Here is a 19,585-nt window from a genome sequence, read left to right as displayed (position 1 = left end):
GCCAGATGGTGAATTCTGGCCGGTGCAGTTTCTCTGGAAAAAGGAGAGACCGTGAGATTGCCCACTTGCACTCCAGACAGCTGCTTGTGAGTAGACTGCAGGAGCTGAGGTTTTTTTGGTCAGCTTGTAAGCTGAGTGGCTGGGAGTCAAGGGATTTCAATCAAGCTCACAGATGTAATGCAGCCTATATGGATATAAGGTTCACATGAGCCTCATTTTTAAATACTTCCGAATGTAACATTTACAGCTAAAGAGATTTTCTGAGCAGCAGGATAAAAATTCCACTTGGTGAGTCATAGTTCTTTCTGGATTACAAAGGGGAAAAAAAGGTTTTAAAAATTTAAAAACTTTGGGCAAAAAGTGTAACAAGGAGTGGATGTAAGAAAGTTTAAAATGGATAAAGGGGACAGTTATTTTGGAAGATTATTTGTTGGTAAAGTGTTTCTGAACAAACTGGAATTAAAACAGACAAACAAACTGGACCTTCATGGGAATATTTTTTGTTAACTATTAAAGAGTATAGACAATTGGTGGATTGTACAAAACAAAAGATAAAGGTAATATGAGACAGACTGTGATGCTGAGTGTAACTATGGATATGTTGACTGTGATGCTGATTGTACTATGGAGTGACATTTGAGACAAACGTATTAAGGGCACAGGAAGACAAAATAGAAAAAAAAGGGGGGCGGGAAGCTTGCCTTTTCTCTTTCCCTTGTTTGAGACACTTTCATTTTTGGATTATAATATAATGGCAACCACCAGAAAAGCAGCAAAAATGGAGGGGAGGATCACTAGAGCAATCTGCAGAAAGATGAATTATACCATATTTGCTTCAGAAAATGTTTGAGCAACTGGCCAGTAAGTTAGCTGAGTCACTTGATACCAAATTGATAGCTTTTGAAAAAAGAATGGATGAAAGACTTGTAAAGATGAAAGAGGAGATGAAAGAAGAAGTTAAGAAGACAGAAAGCTCTGTAAAACAAGTGTCTGGAGATGTAAAACAAAATAATGACAAAGTGGAAATCTTGGAGAGTAAAAAAGAAGTTATAGATAGAGAGTTGGAAAGAGAACTAGATAATCTGGCTCTGTTGGAATTGAGAGAGAAAGAATTTTGTTTGAGATTTAGAGCAATCTCAGGGGATTCTGGTGAAGGTATTAGAGAAAAGGTTATTAAAGCTTTAGCAAATTTTTTTGGATTGGGATGAGGAGGATACAGAAGCAGAAATTGGTAAAGTATATAGAATAAATACAAGATTTGTGAGAATAAGAAATGTTCCAAGGGATGTTTTGGTGCACGTGGTCAGGAGGAAGACAAGGGATCAAGTTTTGCAGCAGCATTTTAATGCAAAACTGAAGACTGATAATACAAATGTAATTGTTCTTAAAGAATTTCCTATTAGAATTTTGCTTAAGAGAAAAGAGTATTCTTTTTTGACTGAGAGATTAAAGCAGAAAAAGATTCCATTTCAATGGGACAAATTGGAAGGCGTGATTTTTACTTTTAAACAGCAGAGGTTTTGACTGAATTCTGTCTAGAAGGCGAGGGAATTTCTAGAAAAAAATTAAAGAGGAATTGGAATAGATTCAAATGGAGGTGTCAAAGGAGATTACACAAAAACTCCAATAGGTGCAACAGGAAACTAAAAGGGATGATACTGAACTAGGCACTACAGGTATTGATTTTTAAAAATTTTCGGCTTGATTATGGATTACAAATGCTTATGTGGAATATAAATGGAGCAAATGCTCCTCAAAAGAGAAAAAAAATCATTTGAAAAAATTAAAACAAGATATAATTTGCCTGCAAGAAACATATTAGAAAAAAGGACATAAAATATCTGATTTATAAAACTTTGGGTGAAGAATTTATTTCAGTAGGAACAAAAAAAAAAAAAAGAATTGTTCTGTATATAAAGCCCCAACTAAAACCAGATCTTGTACTGACTGATGAGCATGGTAAATATGTTGGGTTGGAAGTTAATTTGCATGGGACTAAGATTTTGATACTGGGAATTTATACCCTAAATGAGGATAAAATATTGTTCTATAAAGGACTTATGGAGAGGCTAATAGGTTTCTCTTATGAAAATTGGTGTCTGATAGTGGATTAGAATGGAGTGATCTCCCCACAACTAGATACACCTTCTGAAAAAAATATTAAAATAACTCAAGGCAAATTACCAAAAGTTTTATTTGATTTGATAGATAATTTAGGGCTGGTTGATATATGGAGACAGAAAAATGGCAACGCAAGAGAGTATACCTACTTTTTTGAAACACACAGATCCTTTTCAAGAATAGACATCATTTGGATTTCAAAGAATTTGACTACTAAGGTTTCTAAAGTACTGATATTATGAAGACTTTTTCGGATCATAATCCTGTGAGTTTGGTTTATAAAAGAAAATCTAGTTTTCTTTTATAAACCAAACAAACAAAAGACTAAACAAAATGTTGCTACAAAAAGAAGCAGTAGTGGAAGATTGTAAAAGAAAATTAAAAGAATTTTTTGAAAATAATTTAGGGAAAGGCACTGATTTAAGAATGGTTTGAGATGCAAGTAAAGCTTTTATTAGAGGTCATTTTATACAACATAATAGTGAACTCAAAAAGAAGAGTCAAGAGAAAGCACAGGCTATTTTGGATGAGATAAAGCAAAAAGAAGAATTAAAGAAATTCCCAGAGAAGACAAGTGTTTCTCAACAAATTAAACTTTTACAGTGAGAGTTATCTATGTTAACAGTAAGAGAAATGGAAATAAAAATGAATTATGTAAAGCAACAAAATTTTGAATTTGCAAACAAACCAGGAAAGTGGCTGGCAAACAGATTATGAAAAGAAAAAGAAAAGAAAATTATACTGAAATTACAAGAGGGAGATACTGTCTTAATGGATAACATGGCTATACAAAAAGCATTTCATCAATATTATTCCGACTTGTATAAAGGAAGTGACATCTCTCTAGAGAAAATAGATGAATATCTAAAGAAACAAAATTTGCCAAGGATTACAGAGGAACAGAGACAGATTATGAATGGACCTATAACAATAAGGGAAGTTTCTGAAGCTATGAAAAAGATTAAACCAGGAAAGGTGCCTGGACCAGATGGATTATCAGGTTTTTAGTATAAATGTTGTGAAGATGAACTTTTATAACCTTTACAAAGCACGATGAACTGTATAAGATATACAGGGAAGAAAGATGCCAGAGAGTTGGAAAAAGGCCAGTATAACACTAATATCTAAAGAGGGACAAGATTTGACTTTAATAAGAGACTATAGGCTGATATCATTATTGAATAATGACAAGTTGCTCACAATTATTCTAGCTGATAGACTGAAAGTAATTTTGCAAGAATTTATTCATAAGAATCAGCATGGGTTATTACCTAAAAGACAATTAAAGGACAATGTTAGAAATGTGTTGGACATTTTGGAATATTTGGAGCAACATAATAAAAAACAAGCAACACAATGAAAAACAAGCTGCATTCTTAGATACAGAGAAGGCCTTTGACAATTTGAACTGGGCTTTCTTGTTCAATATTTTGGAAGATATTAATTTTTGAGATAACTTTATAAAATGGGTAAGATCACTTCATACTTCACAGAAAACACAAATAATTGTGAATGGAGTTCTAACAAAACCCTGTGAGATTGGATGCCACTGTCTCCTCTGTTGTTTATTTTGGTTCTTTAAATACTGAATAGAGATATAAGACAAGATAAGAGGAATGCGGGGATGAAGATTAAAAAGGAAACTTATAAATTAAGGCTTTTGCAGATGATTTGGTGTTGATTTTGGAAGATCCTTTAAAGGGAACTGAAACATTAATGGACAAATAAAAAAGAATTTAATGCATTAGCAGATTTTAAGATTAATAAACGGAAGACAAATATGTTAACAAAAAATATGAAAATAGAAGATCAAACAGAACTGATGAATAAAATGGGTTTCAAGATTGAGGAGAAGGTAAACTATTTGGATACCACTATAACAAATATGAATTGAATGTTATTTCAAAACAATTATGTTAAGACATGGAATGAAGACAAAAAAGATATGTTAAGATCGGGCAAAGCACAATTGTCATTGTTGGGGAGAATTTCTGTGATTAAGATGAATGTTTTACCTAGAATGTTATTTTTGTTTCAGACAATACCTGTTTTGACAACTGATGCACCATTTAAACAGTGGCAGAAGGAAGTATCTAAATCTATGCAGCAAAACCCTTAAAGTTAAATATAAGGCATTACAAGATGCAAAGGAAAGAAGAGGATTGGGTCTACCTGATTTGAAATTGTATTTTGCAGCTTGCTGTTTGATTTGGATGAAAGAGTGGGTGCTGCTGAGAAATAGAAGGCTCTTGGAGTTAGGACACGACCTGAGATTTGGGTGGCATGGGTATCTGTGGTACAACAAAGTCAAGGTTAATGTGGATTTTAAAAATCATTACGTTAGACGTGCCATATTGAGAATACGGAATAGGTGCAAACCCAGGTTGTGCCCAAAAATACTTTTGTGGCTCTCAGCACAAGAAGCATTTTATAAACAAGAAATAATAGGCAAACACAAATGGCTAACTTATTGTGAGATACTAGAATTTTGTCAAGGGGAACATAGGATAAAATCAAGAGAAGAACTGGTGGCAGAAGGATATAGTTGTCAATGGTTCTCTTATTTACAGTTATTAGAAAGATTTAAGGCAGACAAAAGAGTTTATGGGTTTGTACATTGTAAGACTGAGTTTGAAACAGAATTGTGTACAAATGGTGAGCATGTAATTACTAAAATGTATGAACTTTTATTGAAATTTGAAATAGAAGAACAAGTGAAAGAATGTATGATAAAGCAGGCTAAAAATTTTGATTATAATATAGAGATGGGACAATGAGAAAATATGTGGCTGAAAGGACTGAAATTTACACTATGTTATAATCTTAAAGAGAATTTTTATAAAATTATGCACCATTGACATGTTACCAGAGAAAACGTCTAGAATGTATAAAAATACTTCAAATTTATGTTGGAAATGTGAACAAGAAGGGACATTTTATCATATTTGGTGGATGTGTAAAAAAGCTAGAAAATTCTGGATTCAAATACACACACTGATTCAGAGGATTTTAAAGACTAATATACAATTGAGATGAGAGGTTTTTCTTTTGGGACTGATGGACAAACAGTTGGAAAAAAGTCATGGAACTTCATTTTTATACATGACAGCTGCAGTGAGATTACTGTATGCACAAAGATGGAAAGATTCGGCATTACCGACAATGGAGGAACGGTTGGTGAAGATGATGGAACTTGCTGAGATGGCTAAATTGACTTCTGTGATCAGAGAAAAGACAGTATCTACGTTTATTGCTGACTGGAGATCCTTTATGGATTTTTTTGAATAAAACAGAAAAAAATGAACTTATGGTTTATGGTTTTGATGATTAGACAGGATATACAAAGAAGAGAGTTATGTTGTAACCACATAGTAAGAGGTAAATTTATAATTGTACTTATAACTGCTGTAAAGAAGATTGGAAGCTACTTCTTTGTGTCTTTTTTCTTTCTTTTCTTTTTTTTGTTTAATTTTTCCCGTTCTTGCACTTTGAGCATTCTCTTTTATTTCTTTTTCTTTTCTTTTTCTTACTTTATATTACTTGGTATCTTTCTTTTTAAAAATCTTTAATTAAAAAAATTATATATTAACAAAAACTAAAAAAGATGCCTTGCAGCCTTTTTTAGAATTTGTGATTGATCCTGAAAAACTATGTTTTTAAAGTGCAGCTTATTGGAAAAGACTTCAGAGTCTGTCAAAGACAACAGCAGAATTTTCTATGGTACTGCTATGGATTGTGTTTTTTCCAAAATACAAAACCAAGTGTCATCCACCCTTTAATTTTTATAAAACCAAATTTTGTCAGAATCTGCCTAATTCCAATACTATAAAGGAAATGTGTAACCATAGCAAGAGCAAGAAAATCTTGTGTTAGACTTACTGAGCTGCTTACCAGATCAAAATGAAAAACAAAAATTCCTTAGGATGCAGCAAAAAACATTTCTGCTCCACCAAATTCAAACCATAGTTTTGTCATTTACATTTGAGGACACAGCCTCTCACTCTGATTACTTAACATGGGAGTCAGACATCTATTTAACTTATAGGAATGTATGTAAGTATAAATGTTGCACCCCCTTGATGTTCACAGGCAACTATGAATTCAATTTACCCCATCAACGGGAGATTTCCCTGGAATAAAGACGACTCTAACAAAGCGCTTGTTCACCACTTCTAGTTTGTCCACCTGTCAAAAAGAAAAGAAACATATTATTACCAGTATTCCTTGTTCAAGTAACACTGCATCTCTATTTGTATAAAGGCAGCAAAGCACTAATACTAGATTTATTAACTTTTCCAAATTTCTCTCCTTGCTAATTAAACTAGAAGCTTTAAATCTGGATCTGTGCTACACACCTGTAAAGAAAGTGTGTTTGATTTAAAATAACAAATAAGGTAAATGAAGTTGATAAATTCTCCCCCTGAGCAGACTACTATTGGTTCCTGCAATCCATAAAACTGTGTAATTTTCCTGATCACTAGTCCAGGATATAAAATTGGGCAATGGGAAGAAGCACAACAGGAAGTAAATGAGAATCCAACACTCCCTGCTTTGTTGTTCTTCTTGTGCCTTAAATTGCACTGGTGGGTCATTCTTTATATGATTATAACAGAACAGCACCTGAAGCCATGGATCTGTTAACATTACTTAAGCCTATTTTAAAGGTACCTTATTTGGCAAAATGTGCACCTTTCAGTGCTTGCAATAGAGCTTTTTCTAAATTTCAGCTTTTCTATTTAACTTTTGAGCTACTATAAGCAGTTAAATGTGCCTTAGAGATACTGAATACAGGTAGACCTCGACTTATAACCATTCATTTAGCTACTGTTCAAAGTTACGACGGCACTGAAAAGAGTGACTTACGACCAGTCCTTGCATTTATGACTGTTGCAGCATTGCCACAGTCACATGATCAAAATCGGCAACCAGCATGTATTTATGACATTTACAGCACCCCAGGGTCACATGATCACCATTTGCGACCTTCCCAGTCAGCTTCAAACAAGCAATATCAATGGGGAAATTGCATGATTCACTTAACGACCTCTGCAAAAAATGTCATAAAATTGGGTGTGGCCACATGATGCCTCGTTTAATGACTGCACTGCTTAACAACGGATTTTCCAGTCCCTATTGTGGTTGTAAGTCGAGGACCACCTGTAATGCAGATTGCTCCATTACTCAGTAAGTTTACATGGTTTTAAGTTTGCATGGGTTACCCAGTAAGTTTGCATGGGTACTCCATTACCCAGTAAGTTTGCATGGCTGAGGATGGAATCAAACCTAGGTCCCTTCAGTCCTAGTTCCAACATTTTAATTGCTACTCTACTTTGGCTCATGGATCAATAAAACTGCTTCTTGTGCCAATTTAGAATACTGTCTTCTAAAACACACACACCTTAAAGTTGCTATTATGCTAATTACAATGTTAAGTACCTGAACTCTGGCACACATTCATTAACATACAAGTAAACAGTGAGAACACCCGTAATATTTAGAAGCTGAAGTACTTTCCAGAAACTAAAGCATCTCATTAAGAAACCCACAACTAAAGTACTAATGTATTTGGGCCTTGCAACATAGGGAACAATCAGACAGTGATTCTGGTTTCCACTGAAAATAGGAAACTGCCTTATGCTAGCCAAATCACCAGTTCATCAAGAACAGACAACCTATAAATCTACAGATTTTGCTGAAATTCAGATTCAGCCACCATGAAGAATGGTGAGGAATGTCTAAATATTTTATAGTTCAGTTATGTCAGGTGAGTTACCAGTTGTCCACTTCTCTGACTGGCATCAGTTCTCCTAGGGTTTTAGATAGGAATCTTTTCATATCTGGAGAGATAAGGAATTAAAGCTTGAATCTTCTGCATGCAAAACACTAGCTTTGGCTAGTGCCCTTGATATTATATAGCTATTTTATTTATTTATAAAATGTTAACACAAGTCCAGACTAAACTTTCTATGATCTGCTAGGTTAATCTGTGTTGACTACAGCTTAGTCACACTGATTTTAAAATATACAGCGATGCTATCTTTTATAAGATGATTTTCTAGGGCTACTTACAACTCCTTTGGAAAGATAGTTGTTGACAAAGTCCTTCCATGTGATTTCTCTCCCAGAATTCCTGAAGATAATGTAATATAGTACCACAGACCAGAAAAGAGAAGTCGAGATGAAATAATACCGGAACTCTCTATCATCCCAGGGAAAATCACCCTAAAAGGAGAGAAAAGGTATTATTAGCTTCAGAGGACACTTTTGTATAAAAAGATAACAGATTTTTTATTTTATACTAACAAAAGCAAGCACATAGCTTTTTCAATATCCTACCTACTACAATATTTTCCAAATTATTTATTTTATATTATTTTATTTAAACGTATTTTAATTCTGTACATCACTGAAAATGCATTATATGACAGGCACTGTATATTATAAACAAACACAAGCAAAGACTATAGCTGAATAAATACAGATGCTTACCACAAACACTGAGCTTAGATCAGAGACACATAAATTCAAAATATAGGGTGGCATAATTCACACTGCCTTCTACACTAATACAGAATTTTATTTAATAACATTTTCTTAAATTAACAGCATTCCAATGGTGAAAAGGGAATATTATGTATTTATTTATTTACTAAGGCTTATATTTTGCTCCAGCCCAAAATGGCTTTAAGTGGCTTACATTCTCTTCTCTCCAGGCACTAGACAAGCGCTTTACCACATTGCCTGTTTGGCCTGGGGTTAAGAAATAAAGCAGGTATCATTTGACTTTGCGCTCATGGATTATCTCTCCCAGTGACTTCATACAAATCTTATATAAAAGGGGTGAAAGTGACAAGCCCTGTGGCACCTCATAACAAAGCAGCCCAGGCTACAACTTTTCCTCTCTCCACTACTGACTGGAACCTCTCTCTCAAAAACCACTGTAAGACAGTGCTTCTCACTCTTAACCCTTGAGGGTGGCCAGTAGAATACTAGCCAATCCAGCAGGACCAGAAGAGTCCCACCACTCTATCCCAGTCCCACCACAGATCATGCATAAGGGCAATCAATATAGTTTCAATACCATATTCAGGTCTGAAACACAACTGAAAAGGGTTTAGCTAACCCTTTTCCTCCAAGATTCCCTGTAACTATAAGTCTATCATATTCTCAGCAACCTCCCTAAAAAGGGAAGGCTGGAGACTAGATGATTGTTGTTGGGTTGAGTGATGTCTTCTTCAGGAGGGTGCATATCACCACTTCCTTCAAAGCAGATGGGACCATCTTCTCTCTTAAGGATGCATTATCTACACCCCCAGCCCAACCTCCTGCTACCTCCTTGGAGGCTTTCACCAATCAGGAAGGGTAGGGATCCAAACCTAGGTGGCAGAATTGACCTCACAGAAAACCCTGTCCACTTCCTTAGGATCACTGAATCAAACTCATCTGAAATTACTACACAAGACATAGCCTTAAGTACCTCAATAGGATTTGCTCAGCTGGCATTCAACATTAGACAAATCTAATTTTGTCTTCCAGATGTCTTGAAAGCTTCTCATCCCAGTGCACTAACTGTTCTTTGGCCTATCCTTCCCTAATAGGTCCAAGTAATTGAAGTGATCAATTAAAATGCTCCTTTAATTGGTACATTACAAAATAATGATTCATGATAAAGCAAGTTGGTAAATGGTGACATTAAAAAAAGAAGAAGGAAAAAAGAATTGGAACCTTTTGCAATCTTGACCACCAGTTAGAATCTTCTTTCTTGCCACCTTTTTTGCCTCCACTACTACCTCCTCCACTGCCAGACTTGGAAGGTTGCTGGGACTCAGCCTCCTTTGTATCTATAATATGCATATATGTTTCAATGGAAATTATAAAGGATTTATTAAAATTATCACTTTGGCATTCTCAGACATTGGCGGTTCCATATACACAATACTTATACAATATTAATCCCTATAATAGCCAAACTAGACCTACAAGTAATTATACCGCTATCTATCAAAATAATTTTTTGCACATCTAACCCCAGAATTGTTGCGAGTCAAGACAGCATTCAAATTTGATTAATAAATAAAGTCCTATTCTATTACATCCAGCATCTAATATTATTGTTGTTTGTTTCCCACCTGACTGAATACAGTTGCCATGGTTCAGGAAAATACAAAGGGTTACTGCAATACAACATGAGGTGGCTCCAAACACTTTGGTGTGCCAATAATCTCAAAGCCAAGAGGTCCACAACCTGAGGTCTCTGAAAACCTAGGGTGCTAATCCTGGAGTCTTTCAAAAGTTATCAAATGCCAATTTTTAATGTAAGAAAAAGGGGGAAATAATTCACTATATGACTGTAGAACAATTACATTTATATATAATTTTAATTAGATTTAAACATTAACAACACTTTATTTGGGCCCTATTTACATTTTTTGCAGGATGGCACTTCATTCAAAGATTTAGTATAGCCTTGCTATAGAGAAGGGTATCTCTGGTAGGCACTGCCTGTCCTGTGTCAGGAGTCACAGTGGCTTCTTTCTCACAAAATACAAAGAATTTTAAACATCTGATTCTGGGATTTTTGCAGTTTCATGAAGTTTGCCGATACACAGCTACTTCAAAATAATAACCTAAGAAAAACATTATACTAATATTCAAATTATGTGATTATACTAACACCATTAGAACATGTAAGTACTGAAGGAGACAGTTTTGTAAAAAATTTACAAATTACAGAGAGCCCTGCGGGAATAAATTGATATGACTGGGATGTTTCAAGCACAGCTTGCTATTTTCCAATACAGGACTGGATTTCAATAACAAAATCCAGTTTTCAGTGAAAAGATAATCTACTCTCATTCATGCATTTCCAGTTGCGTTTAATAAAATATCTGTAGTAATGTTTTGGCCTGCAAAATGGAAGGCTGGAAATTCAAAGTCTCCTCTCCCAGATGCCCTGTGGGTCCTTGTACCCTGGTCCTGCCTCCTGCTCTGAAGTAGCAGCTTGGTCATTCCTGCTGTAACCACTATCCTTCAGGGGATCTCACCTGCCATCTAGCCCTTAACACTGGTGTGCAAGACAGATAGGATTCTCTCACCCTATGGTGCCCTTCTAGCAACTAAAACAACAAAAAGCAAAATTTGAAATAATTTTGATAGTGCCACAGTCTGTTTGTGTAATATATTAAAACCTCTTTTTAGCTGTAGGCATTAAAAAGCAGATATTCAGTGTGGAAGGAGAAATTACAGAACTGCTTTGAGGACATTTTTACTGCAACTTTCATATTACCTAAGAGAGAAAAAATCCAATATAAAATGCAATATTCCGGGCAGACCAGAAAGTGATGCTTCAAATGAGAAGCCCTCAGCCCCAAATCTCCAGAAACTAGAGAGAAGTTTAATTACAAATCATAATAGAGTCTCTCTTCACCCCACCCCCCTAATGAATATAGCTTGAACTATCAGTAAAGGCTAAACTAAACACCTAATTTTGTAACTTGTACAAAGAGATTTTAAAAAATGACATGTGGCATAATGCAGGAAACAGAAATAAAAAATCTAGCACAAATTCCTGGCTACACATATTTATCTACTTCTACACAAACAGCTGTTGGGAAAGATGAAAATCTTGTCTTTTACTGGGCCTCTCTTCACAAACATTTTTCTCTCTTTCACTGCCTTCTTACCAAAGACAAACTTTTCTATATGCAGAGTGTGTGTGTGAGAGAGATAATGCCTCTGATCTGTACACGACAAAAGGGAATCTCTCACTCTTGACAACATGAAACCTAGACCGTAGTTTGACATGCAGGCTAGGTTCCCAACAATACTATTTTACTGTGATTGCCCAGCTAATTCTGTTTACGCTACTCCATCAATGGTGTCCTCAAGGAGGAAAGAGTCATAACTACCAAGATGGCAGATGGACCATTACATTACAAATCTCACTTTTTTAGGCAGCGTACAGTGTTGGCAGATGGACAAAAGAGGTGGAACTTCCATCCAGATGCTTCTTCTGCACTCTTGATGATTTTGACACCCCCCTCCTATGAGTACTATTGCCTTCCATGTTACCCCTTCTCTTTGTTCTCTTACTGTTTTCAAATGGATACACAATGGATACTGAATAATCAGCTCTTTGCTTTTGTGCAATACCAAGACCATTAGGGAAATGAATTCCATAAGGCATGTGAGACTGTTAGATGTAAGCAGGTCAGGACAAGTCCATATATAATTCCATACAAGGTATATAACAAATCTCTGACAAAGAACGATTGAATATGGTGAATTCAAATCTGAAATATGAGTATACACAATAGACTTTTTCTAGCTAAAATGTACTAACAGAAAGTAAAAGAACACAATAGAAGTGAAGAGCAGGAAGACTGGGGAGGGGATCACTTCAGCCAATTTAAGTACTGAATTAAGGAACAACTAACATGTATACTGATACAAGTGATCATTTGGATGAGTACTAAAGATGCATATAACCAAGTTAATATTCATTCTACATACAAGCCTCTAATGAAAGAGCTTTTGGTACCTTTGGGTTCTCCATTGGGATCCTTTGCTTCATTAGGCTTCTTTCCTCCAGGAAAATATTTTTCAAATCCTATTAAAAGAAAGCAGTGGAAATAAAAATCACCTATACGCTGATGCCTAAGACAATGAAGCTTCATTATATATATTATCAGTTGGCTTCCAGGTGCAATTCAAGGTGCTGGTTATCACCTTTAAAGCCCTTCAGGGCATATAGCCTGGTTATCTTAGGGGCCATTTATCTCCAATTGTTTCTGCCATCCAGTGCAATCAAGCAGGATGGGTGTACTCCAGATCCCGTAAGATGACATCAAACGATGACATCAAACAATGTCGTCTTACGGGATCCATTAGGCACACCAATCTGGTTGCAGCACCTACCCTCTGGAATGATACCCCTCAAAGATTTGTGCAGCTCCCATCCTCATGATGTTCCAGAAACTACTAAAAAACTGGTTGTTCTCCCACGCCTTGGAATATGGTGCTTGTGGAGCTCCTTTTAGTTTAGATTAATAGCTTCTGGTTTAGGACTGCATTGGTTTTCTTTTCAATACATATTTTTTCTTTTATTTGTAAGCTAACCAGAGTAATCACGGAGTCAGGCAGCTCTGAAATTGGATTAAATAAATAAATAAATAATCCCATGAATCAAAGAAGTGAGAGAGACTTATGACTGTAGTTTATAGTTCTTCCATATCTTTAATATTCCTAGGTCCTTAATTCTATCAGGTGGGTAATCCAGTTAAGCTGCAGTTATTCTATAGCAAAGGAAATGTATTTATTCATGTTCACAAACATATTCCTTTAAATGTCCTGTTAATATATAAAAACAAAAGAAAAAAAAACAGAATTTATCCATGGTGGATCCCAGAACAAAAGCAGCAATGGACAATATGACTTTAGATCTGTACCTTAGAATGGTTTTTGACATTCAAAACATGTATATATACATATAAATTTCTTATTTCTTAAGAAAAAAAGTCAGATTTAAGATGATTTGATTCAGTTCAAGTATAAAGAAGGGGGAAGTCAGAAATTAAATATTTACCTATATTATTTATGGGAGCATTTTTAAACATTTATAAATAACAATATAGTAGAGATTTTGGCATTAAGTTCAAAATGTTATACTTCTTTTTTATATCACAAAGACAACTCAATGTACTCTGGTATCTTTTATTAATGTTAGATTGACCATTAATTGTCTGACTTCAGCAATTATCTATCCATTTGTACATAATATCTTTTTTGAAAATATTTGTTTTAAATAAAAGTTAAAAAAGAGTTATTTGACTTGAAAGTAACTGGAGGACGAGGAGGTTTTCAACAAATCTGAAAATACATTAATAACTCCACTATACTGATATCACGGAATTCTAAGATGTTGAAACTCAAATTATAGAAGAGTTAGTAGAAGGGATGGTTGAAGCCTACATATTATCAGCTTAAATTTGGTTGCACATTACTAGCTTCCAGTGAGTATCACTGTATGCATTATAGGACTTCAGAAATATATAGCTGCTGTATATTTATTATTTCTTTTTTTGAGATGGTATGATACAAGGAATTTTCCAAATAGAAATGGAAATTTCACTGAATGCAATTGATTACATTTTAAACCTTGCTACTTTTTATCAGCCATTTATAACAAATAAAATAGATACTTTGCTGCGAATGACAATATGCATAATAAAAAATGAAAATATGAAACGTGGATTGGTTTCAGAATTAATCATACTCTGAACAAACTTTGTGAAACTAATGACGGTTAAATTCCTTTTATCTCAATGGATTTACTTAAAGTATGACCAAATCTGAGGTATTTTTAAATAACGATACAATCTGCAAATCACAGTTTCATATATTTCTCTTGCCATCCAGAAAAGGTTAGCACTAAAATTTCTTGTTACCTGTATATATACCTTTACATTAACAGGAGATAATAGTATGTAAGCTATATGCCATCACTATTATATAGTAATAATTACCTTTTGGAGGTTGGGAAAAGAGTTTTTGGTAAGCAGCTATTACATTTACAAGGACACTGCTTCTGTTTGTAGGAACCTGGGAGATCACTTTATCATGAAGCTGAAAAATTGAGAATGATCACTGTAAGACTGAAAATGTTTCCAGATTATTTTTTAGTACAATTCTATGCAAATTTAAAAGTAACTTACGATGTTTTCAGTGAGGCTCACTAGTAAACTGCATCCAACTATTCTCTTAGGTTTTAATCTACACAAACATATCCAGGAGAACATCCTACTAAAGTCACACTCCCACTATATTGTACATTTCCTGACATCTTCTGAATTCCTATAAGTGCCCCAGAAAAACAGTACTGTACTTGGAGATGGCTTTTATCATCCAACAATACCACACAAGTGTAGAAAGCACATCTGAAATTTCTTAAAGGCTACAGCAGCCTTATATTTAACAACATACTGGTCACCATAGATGACCAGAAAGTCCATGAAAGCGAGTGGGAGATGAGGAATAGATAATTCATTCCTCATGGTTAGCAGTTCCTTGATGTCTATGCCAGCCACAGAGTACGAATAATCTTCTTCACAATCAACACAGAAATCAAATCATCTGGTAAAGGAGAAAGAGAATGCTGCACTATATCTTTCTTCTGGCAGCAAATTTAATTTAACTAGTCTTAAAGTCAGGTTAGGTTCATACACTGTGCTAAATTGTGGTTCACTGAGTAACAGAATATGAAGGACTGGGTTCATACAAGCAACAAACAGACCGTATTATGGTACAGCATATTATGTGGACAAGGCCTCTGTATTTTCATGCTGGTTATGAAAACTGGAGGGGAGCTCCTTCTCTGCAACTTGCATGGAAACAAAACTTCTTTAAGTTAATCTCTTTCCCCAGTAATATTTTTTCTAGAATTATTTACCAGATTAACTAAAAAACATAATTAATATGTGCTAAATCATACTGAATAAAATTCTTGCTTAATAAATTTCTTATGGAATCAGGCACTTAACCAAGCACTCTTTACAAGAATCCCAGCACATTATAGAAAGTAGGAGATTCTACTGTACTGTAATGTATTTTTTGCTTTTTCATGATGTTGAAGTTCACTCTTAGGTCCACTAAAAAGGATGCCCCGTCTTAGATTATAGATATTGTCTGGAGGTGACCCATCCAAAAATAACGTATATAGGACCAGTGAAGAAAGCCCCTTCTCCAGTTAATGAAATAGCACAATCAATTATTCTGAAATAAGCACTCTGTAGGTCACTTTGGGTTTAAACAAACTGAAACAAGTTGAAAACAAATCAGCAACCATGGACAATAATGAGCAGTTCATCTTTGACATAAGGGACTGAATTACAAAACTAGGAAATTAGCAGTGTAAATCTCACCACTACCACAAACAAATTCAGTAAGACTTAAGCAAGCCACTCCTTTTCAGTCTTCTATCTCCTCATATTAATCTGCAGCAAAGCAACTTTCAGAGTGGTTAAAGCTATATAGAGATACTTTATGTAAACAACTTTAAACACTTAAAAGCACAACACAAACACGGTGGCTGAGTTTTTGCAGGTGGAAGAGTCAGATTGGCTGGGAAAAACAGGGCCTGTAGTCCAAAATATCTAGAGGGTACCAAAAGGGCAAAACCTGGTATTGACAATAAGCCACATGGGCCACATATCTAATTCAGGGTAAAGCATCTTCCTAATCTCCTAATAATTATCATCTATTATTATTCTCATTAGTATTAAGGTTACCCTGAATAGCAATCCTGATCTGAACAGGCAACTGCTGTATCCTTGCAGCGAGCAAAAACGCAACCTATACAATTTATGTTTCGTTGCAGCTGCTGGCTCAGTTGATTCGAGTGAACAGGGGCGCACGGCAACGCTGAGGGGAGGGCGGCAGTGGAGACATAGGAAGAAGGCATCCGTCTGCCCTTGCCCTGCTTATTGTATGTGACTCACCAATCTCATGGAGCGGGAAGGGACTGCTCGACCTCGGCCCCGAAGCAGCAGTTGAGCTCCGGGGACCCCAGTAGGGGTGCGCCGGCAACAACTGCGGGACAGCCAGAGGCAGCGATGAGCCATGGTCCCCCCAAACAGGCCTAAAGGCCCCACAAGCACCGCGCTCTCACGCCTCCTGGGGGACTGAACCACGCTCCTGGCACTCCGCTTGCGTCATCACGTCGGCGTCGGCGTCCTCCGCCCCTTCCCCATGCGCACGCAAACTGTCTCCACGCGTGCGCGCTTTTCCTCGAGTGCCGCGCCTCCCCTTGCAGTCCTGGGGCCGTTTTTTTTCTTTTGATTGTGGAAGTGTTGCTGTTCGTCAGGGTGGCAGTTTGTCTTCGTGCCTTTCCAGAAAGCTCCTTGCAAACACGGAGAGAGATCAGTTAAACTACCCAAAAATCCGAGAACAAAAGTTGCATAAGCAGAGATAATAAGTTTGGAAAGTTATAGGCTTATAATTGTATTTACACACTTTCTTCATGTGTAGTTTTCTAGAGGAGCGTTGGATATCTGTCAAAGATGACTCTTTAATTTTTATTTTGCATGCTCTTGCTTCAAGACAATATACTGGTAACTCAGTTTGAACAGAGCAAGTCAAATATCGCTGTTTTGTTTTCTTTCAGCATTTATTTATTTATTAAATTTATATGCTACTCATCTCTTAGAAACACCTGATTATTGGAAACTGGGCTATTAGACTCAACAGGACTCTTACTTAGATAAGGTTACTTAAAAAGAAATTCCACAACGATTAGTGGGATTTATTTTCAAGTAAGTACAAATGGCACTGCTGCAATTATGTTAAATGAACATAAACTCTGTTTTTTCTGGTTAAATGGTAACATCCTAGAAAAAAAATTATATGGTTCTGCTCCCAAATCTGAAAGAGTCTTTTCTACACTTCAGTTTTATCATGGTAAGGTAGGTGTGACTGCTACTGAACTGGTTTGAACTGGAGCCTATAAGTGTGAGAATCTGAGTTCAAGGACATTCTGACAATCAGCAAGGGCATTAGTAGCAAAAAAGTTGTAGTATCTTGGCCTTTCTTCACAAGATTAGTTACACCACTAATGGTCCAGCCTCCCTCCAGATAAGTATAAGAAAATTACAGCTTGGAAAGGACTTAACAATGTGTTTCACTAAAAGTTTTTATTCCAGGCAATAAAAGGGTTTAAATTACAAGGAAGTAGATTTGCATTGGGCATCTGAAAAAAATTCCTAATGTTACATACTGATCAACAGCAGACCAAATTACCTCTAAGATGGAGGATATTGCTGAAGGTGTTTAAAAAAAGACTGGATGGCCATCTGCCTGGATGCTATAATAGTAGATTCCAGCACAGGGCAGGCAGGGGGTTGGACTAATTGATCTTCAGGTGTGCTCCAGCCTTTATATTGAAATATTATATAATTCTATGAATTACAATTAAATGGTAACAATTCCTACTTACGTTATTTATTATTTATCAAATTTATATACTACTGAATTGTAATCAGCTCATGGTGTTTTATAACAAACAAAATCACTACAACAAAAATAAAGAATTGAACACGTTGCTAATTATTAATACTTTGACATATAAAACTGGTTGCAAGTGGTGCTCAATCAATCCTCAGAGGCCCTCCATAAGTCTATGGTTTTCCCTACCTTTTGGAAGGCTATCACTGAGAAAGCCAGCCTACCCTCATGAAAATGGGAGATCAGAAGCAGCTTTTCCCAGTGGATCTTCTTGGATGGATCAACTCTATTTGGAGTAGGCAGTTTGAAGGTACCAAGACATATAGGGCTTTATGAGTTGAAATTAGCACTTTGAATTGCACCCAGAAAAAAAATTGGTAATCAATTCAGGGCTTGTAAAATCAGTATGATATGACCAAAACAACAAGTGCCAATCAGTACATGGGCCACTGTATTCTGAACTAACTACTGTATAATCGGTGGTGATAGGGAGCGAGAGGTCCCATCCTCGGCCTTTGTGGGGTGCCTCAGGGTTCGGTTCTCTCTCCGCTCCTTTTCAACATCTATATGAAGCCGCTGGGTGAGATCATCCGTCATCATGGGATGAGGTATCATCAGTATGCTGATGATACTCAGCTATACATCTCCATCCCTGGTGAGGTAAGTGATGCTGTTTCCGCCCTCTCACGGTGCCTGGAGGCTGTGAGGGTCTGGATGGGGAACAACAGGCTCCAGCTGAACCCTGGCTAGACGGAGTGGCTGTGGGTTAATAGCTCTTCTGTATCCGGGACGTTGTCATCGTTGGTTCTGGATGGGGTAGCACTGCCCCAGACAGACCCAGTGCGTAACTTGGGGGTCCTCCTGGACTCACGACTCCTGCTCGAAGAGCAGGTGGCAGCCGTGGCCAGGAGGGCTTTTGCACAGCTTCGGGTTGTGCACCAGTTACGCCCTTTCCTGAATCGGGATGCCTTGCGAACGGTCACTCATGCCCTCGTTATCTCCCAGATAGACTACTACAATGCGCTCTACATGGGGCTACCCTTGAAGAATATCCGGAAGCTGCAGCTGGTCCAGAATGCGGCCGCACGGGCGATTTTTGGGGCCCGAAGAAGAACCCATATAACACCTCTGCTCCGTGAACTGCATTGGGTACCAGTTTGCTTCCGGGTCCAATTCAAGGTGTTGGTTATCACCTTTAAAGCCCTACATGGCATGGGGCCAGGCTACCTGAAGGACCGCCTCGCCCCCACGATCTCTACCCGTCCCACCCGATCTCACAGAGAGGGCATGCTTCGGATCCCCGCAGTAAAAGAACTCCGATTAGCGGGGTCCAGAAGGCGGGCCTTCTCTGCTGTGGCCCCCACCCTTTGGAACAACTTGCCCCCGGAGGTGAGACAGGCCCCCTCACTCCAGGCCTTTCAGAGGGACTTAAAGACATGGCTCTGCCATCTGGTCTGGGGCAGGGAGG

General features: G+C 36.8%; 1 protein-coding gene across 1 annotated transcript in view; it reads right to left on the bottom strand.

Moving 5' to 3' along the window:
* AFG3L2 (AFG3 like matrix AAA peptidase subunit 2) overlaps positions 1-16,845 on the bottom strand; it is a 33,397-nt gene extending 16,552 nt beyond the window's left edge. Inside the window, exons 1-6 of the mRNA XM_007427842.4 lie at positions 16,617-16,845; positions 14,646-14,745; positions 12,662-12,730; positions 9,847-9,962; positions 8,191-8,343; positions 6,232-6,306 (exon numbers count right to left, since the gene is read on the bottom strand). Of these exons, the coding sequence (XP_007427904.1) occupies positions 6,232-6,306; positions 8,191-8,343; positions 9,847-9,962; positions 12,662-12,730; positions 14,646-14,745; positions 16,617-16,739 (636 nt within the window). The 5' untranslated portion in view covers positions 16,740-16,845. The remainder of the gene's footprint in view (positions 1-6,231; positions 6,307-8,190; positions 8,344-9,846; positions 9,963-12,661; positions 12,731-14,645; positions 14,746-16,616) is intronic.
* Positions 16,846-19,585: the final 2,740 nt, after the last annotated feature.

Source organism: Python bivittatus, unplaced genomic scaffold (assembly GCF_059951505.1).
Source record: "Python bivittatus isolate LINGU-HERP-01145 unplaced genomic scaffold, Pbiv_v1 ctg000840_np1212, whole genome shotgun sequence".
In the NCBI taxonomy this organism is placed as follows: Eukaryota; Metazoa; Chordata; class Lepidosauria; order Squamata; family Pythonidae; genus Python; species Python bivittatus.
This window is presented reverse-complemented; position numbering and strand designations above follow the sequence as displayed.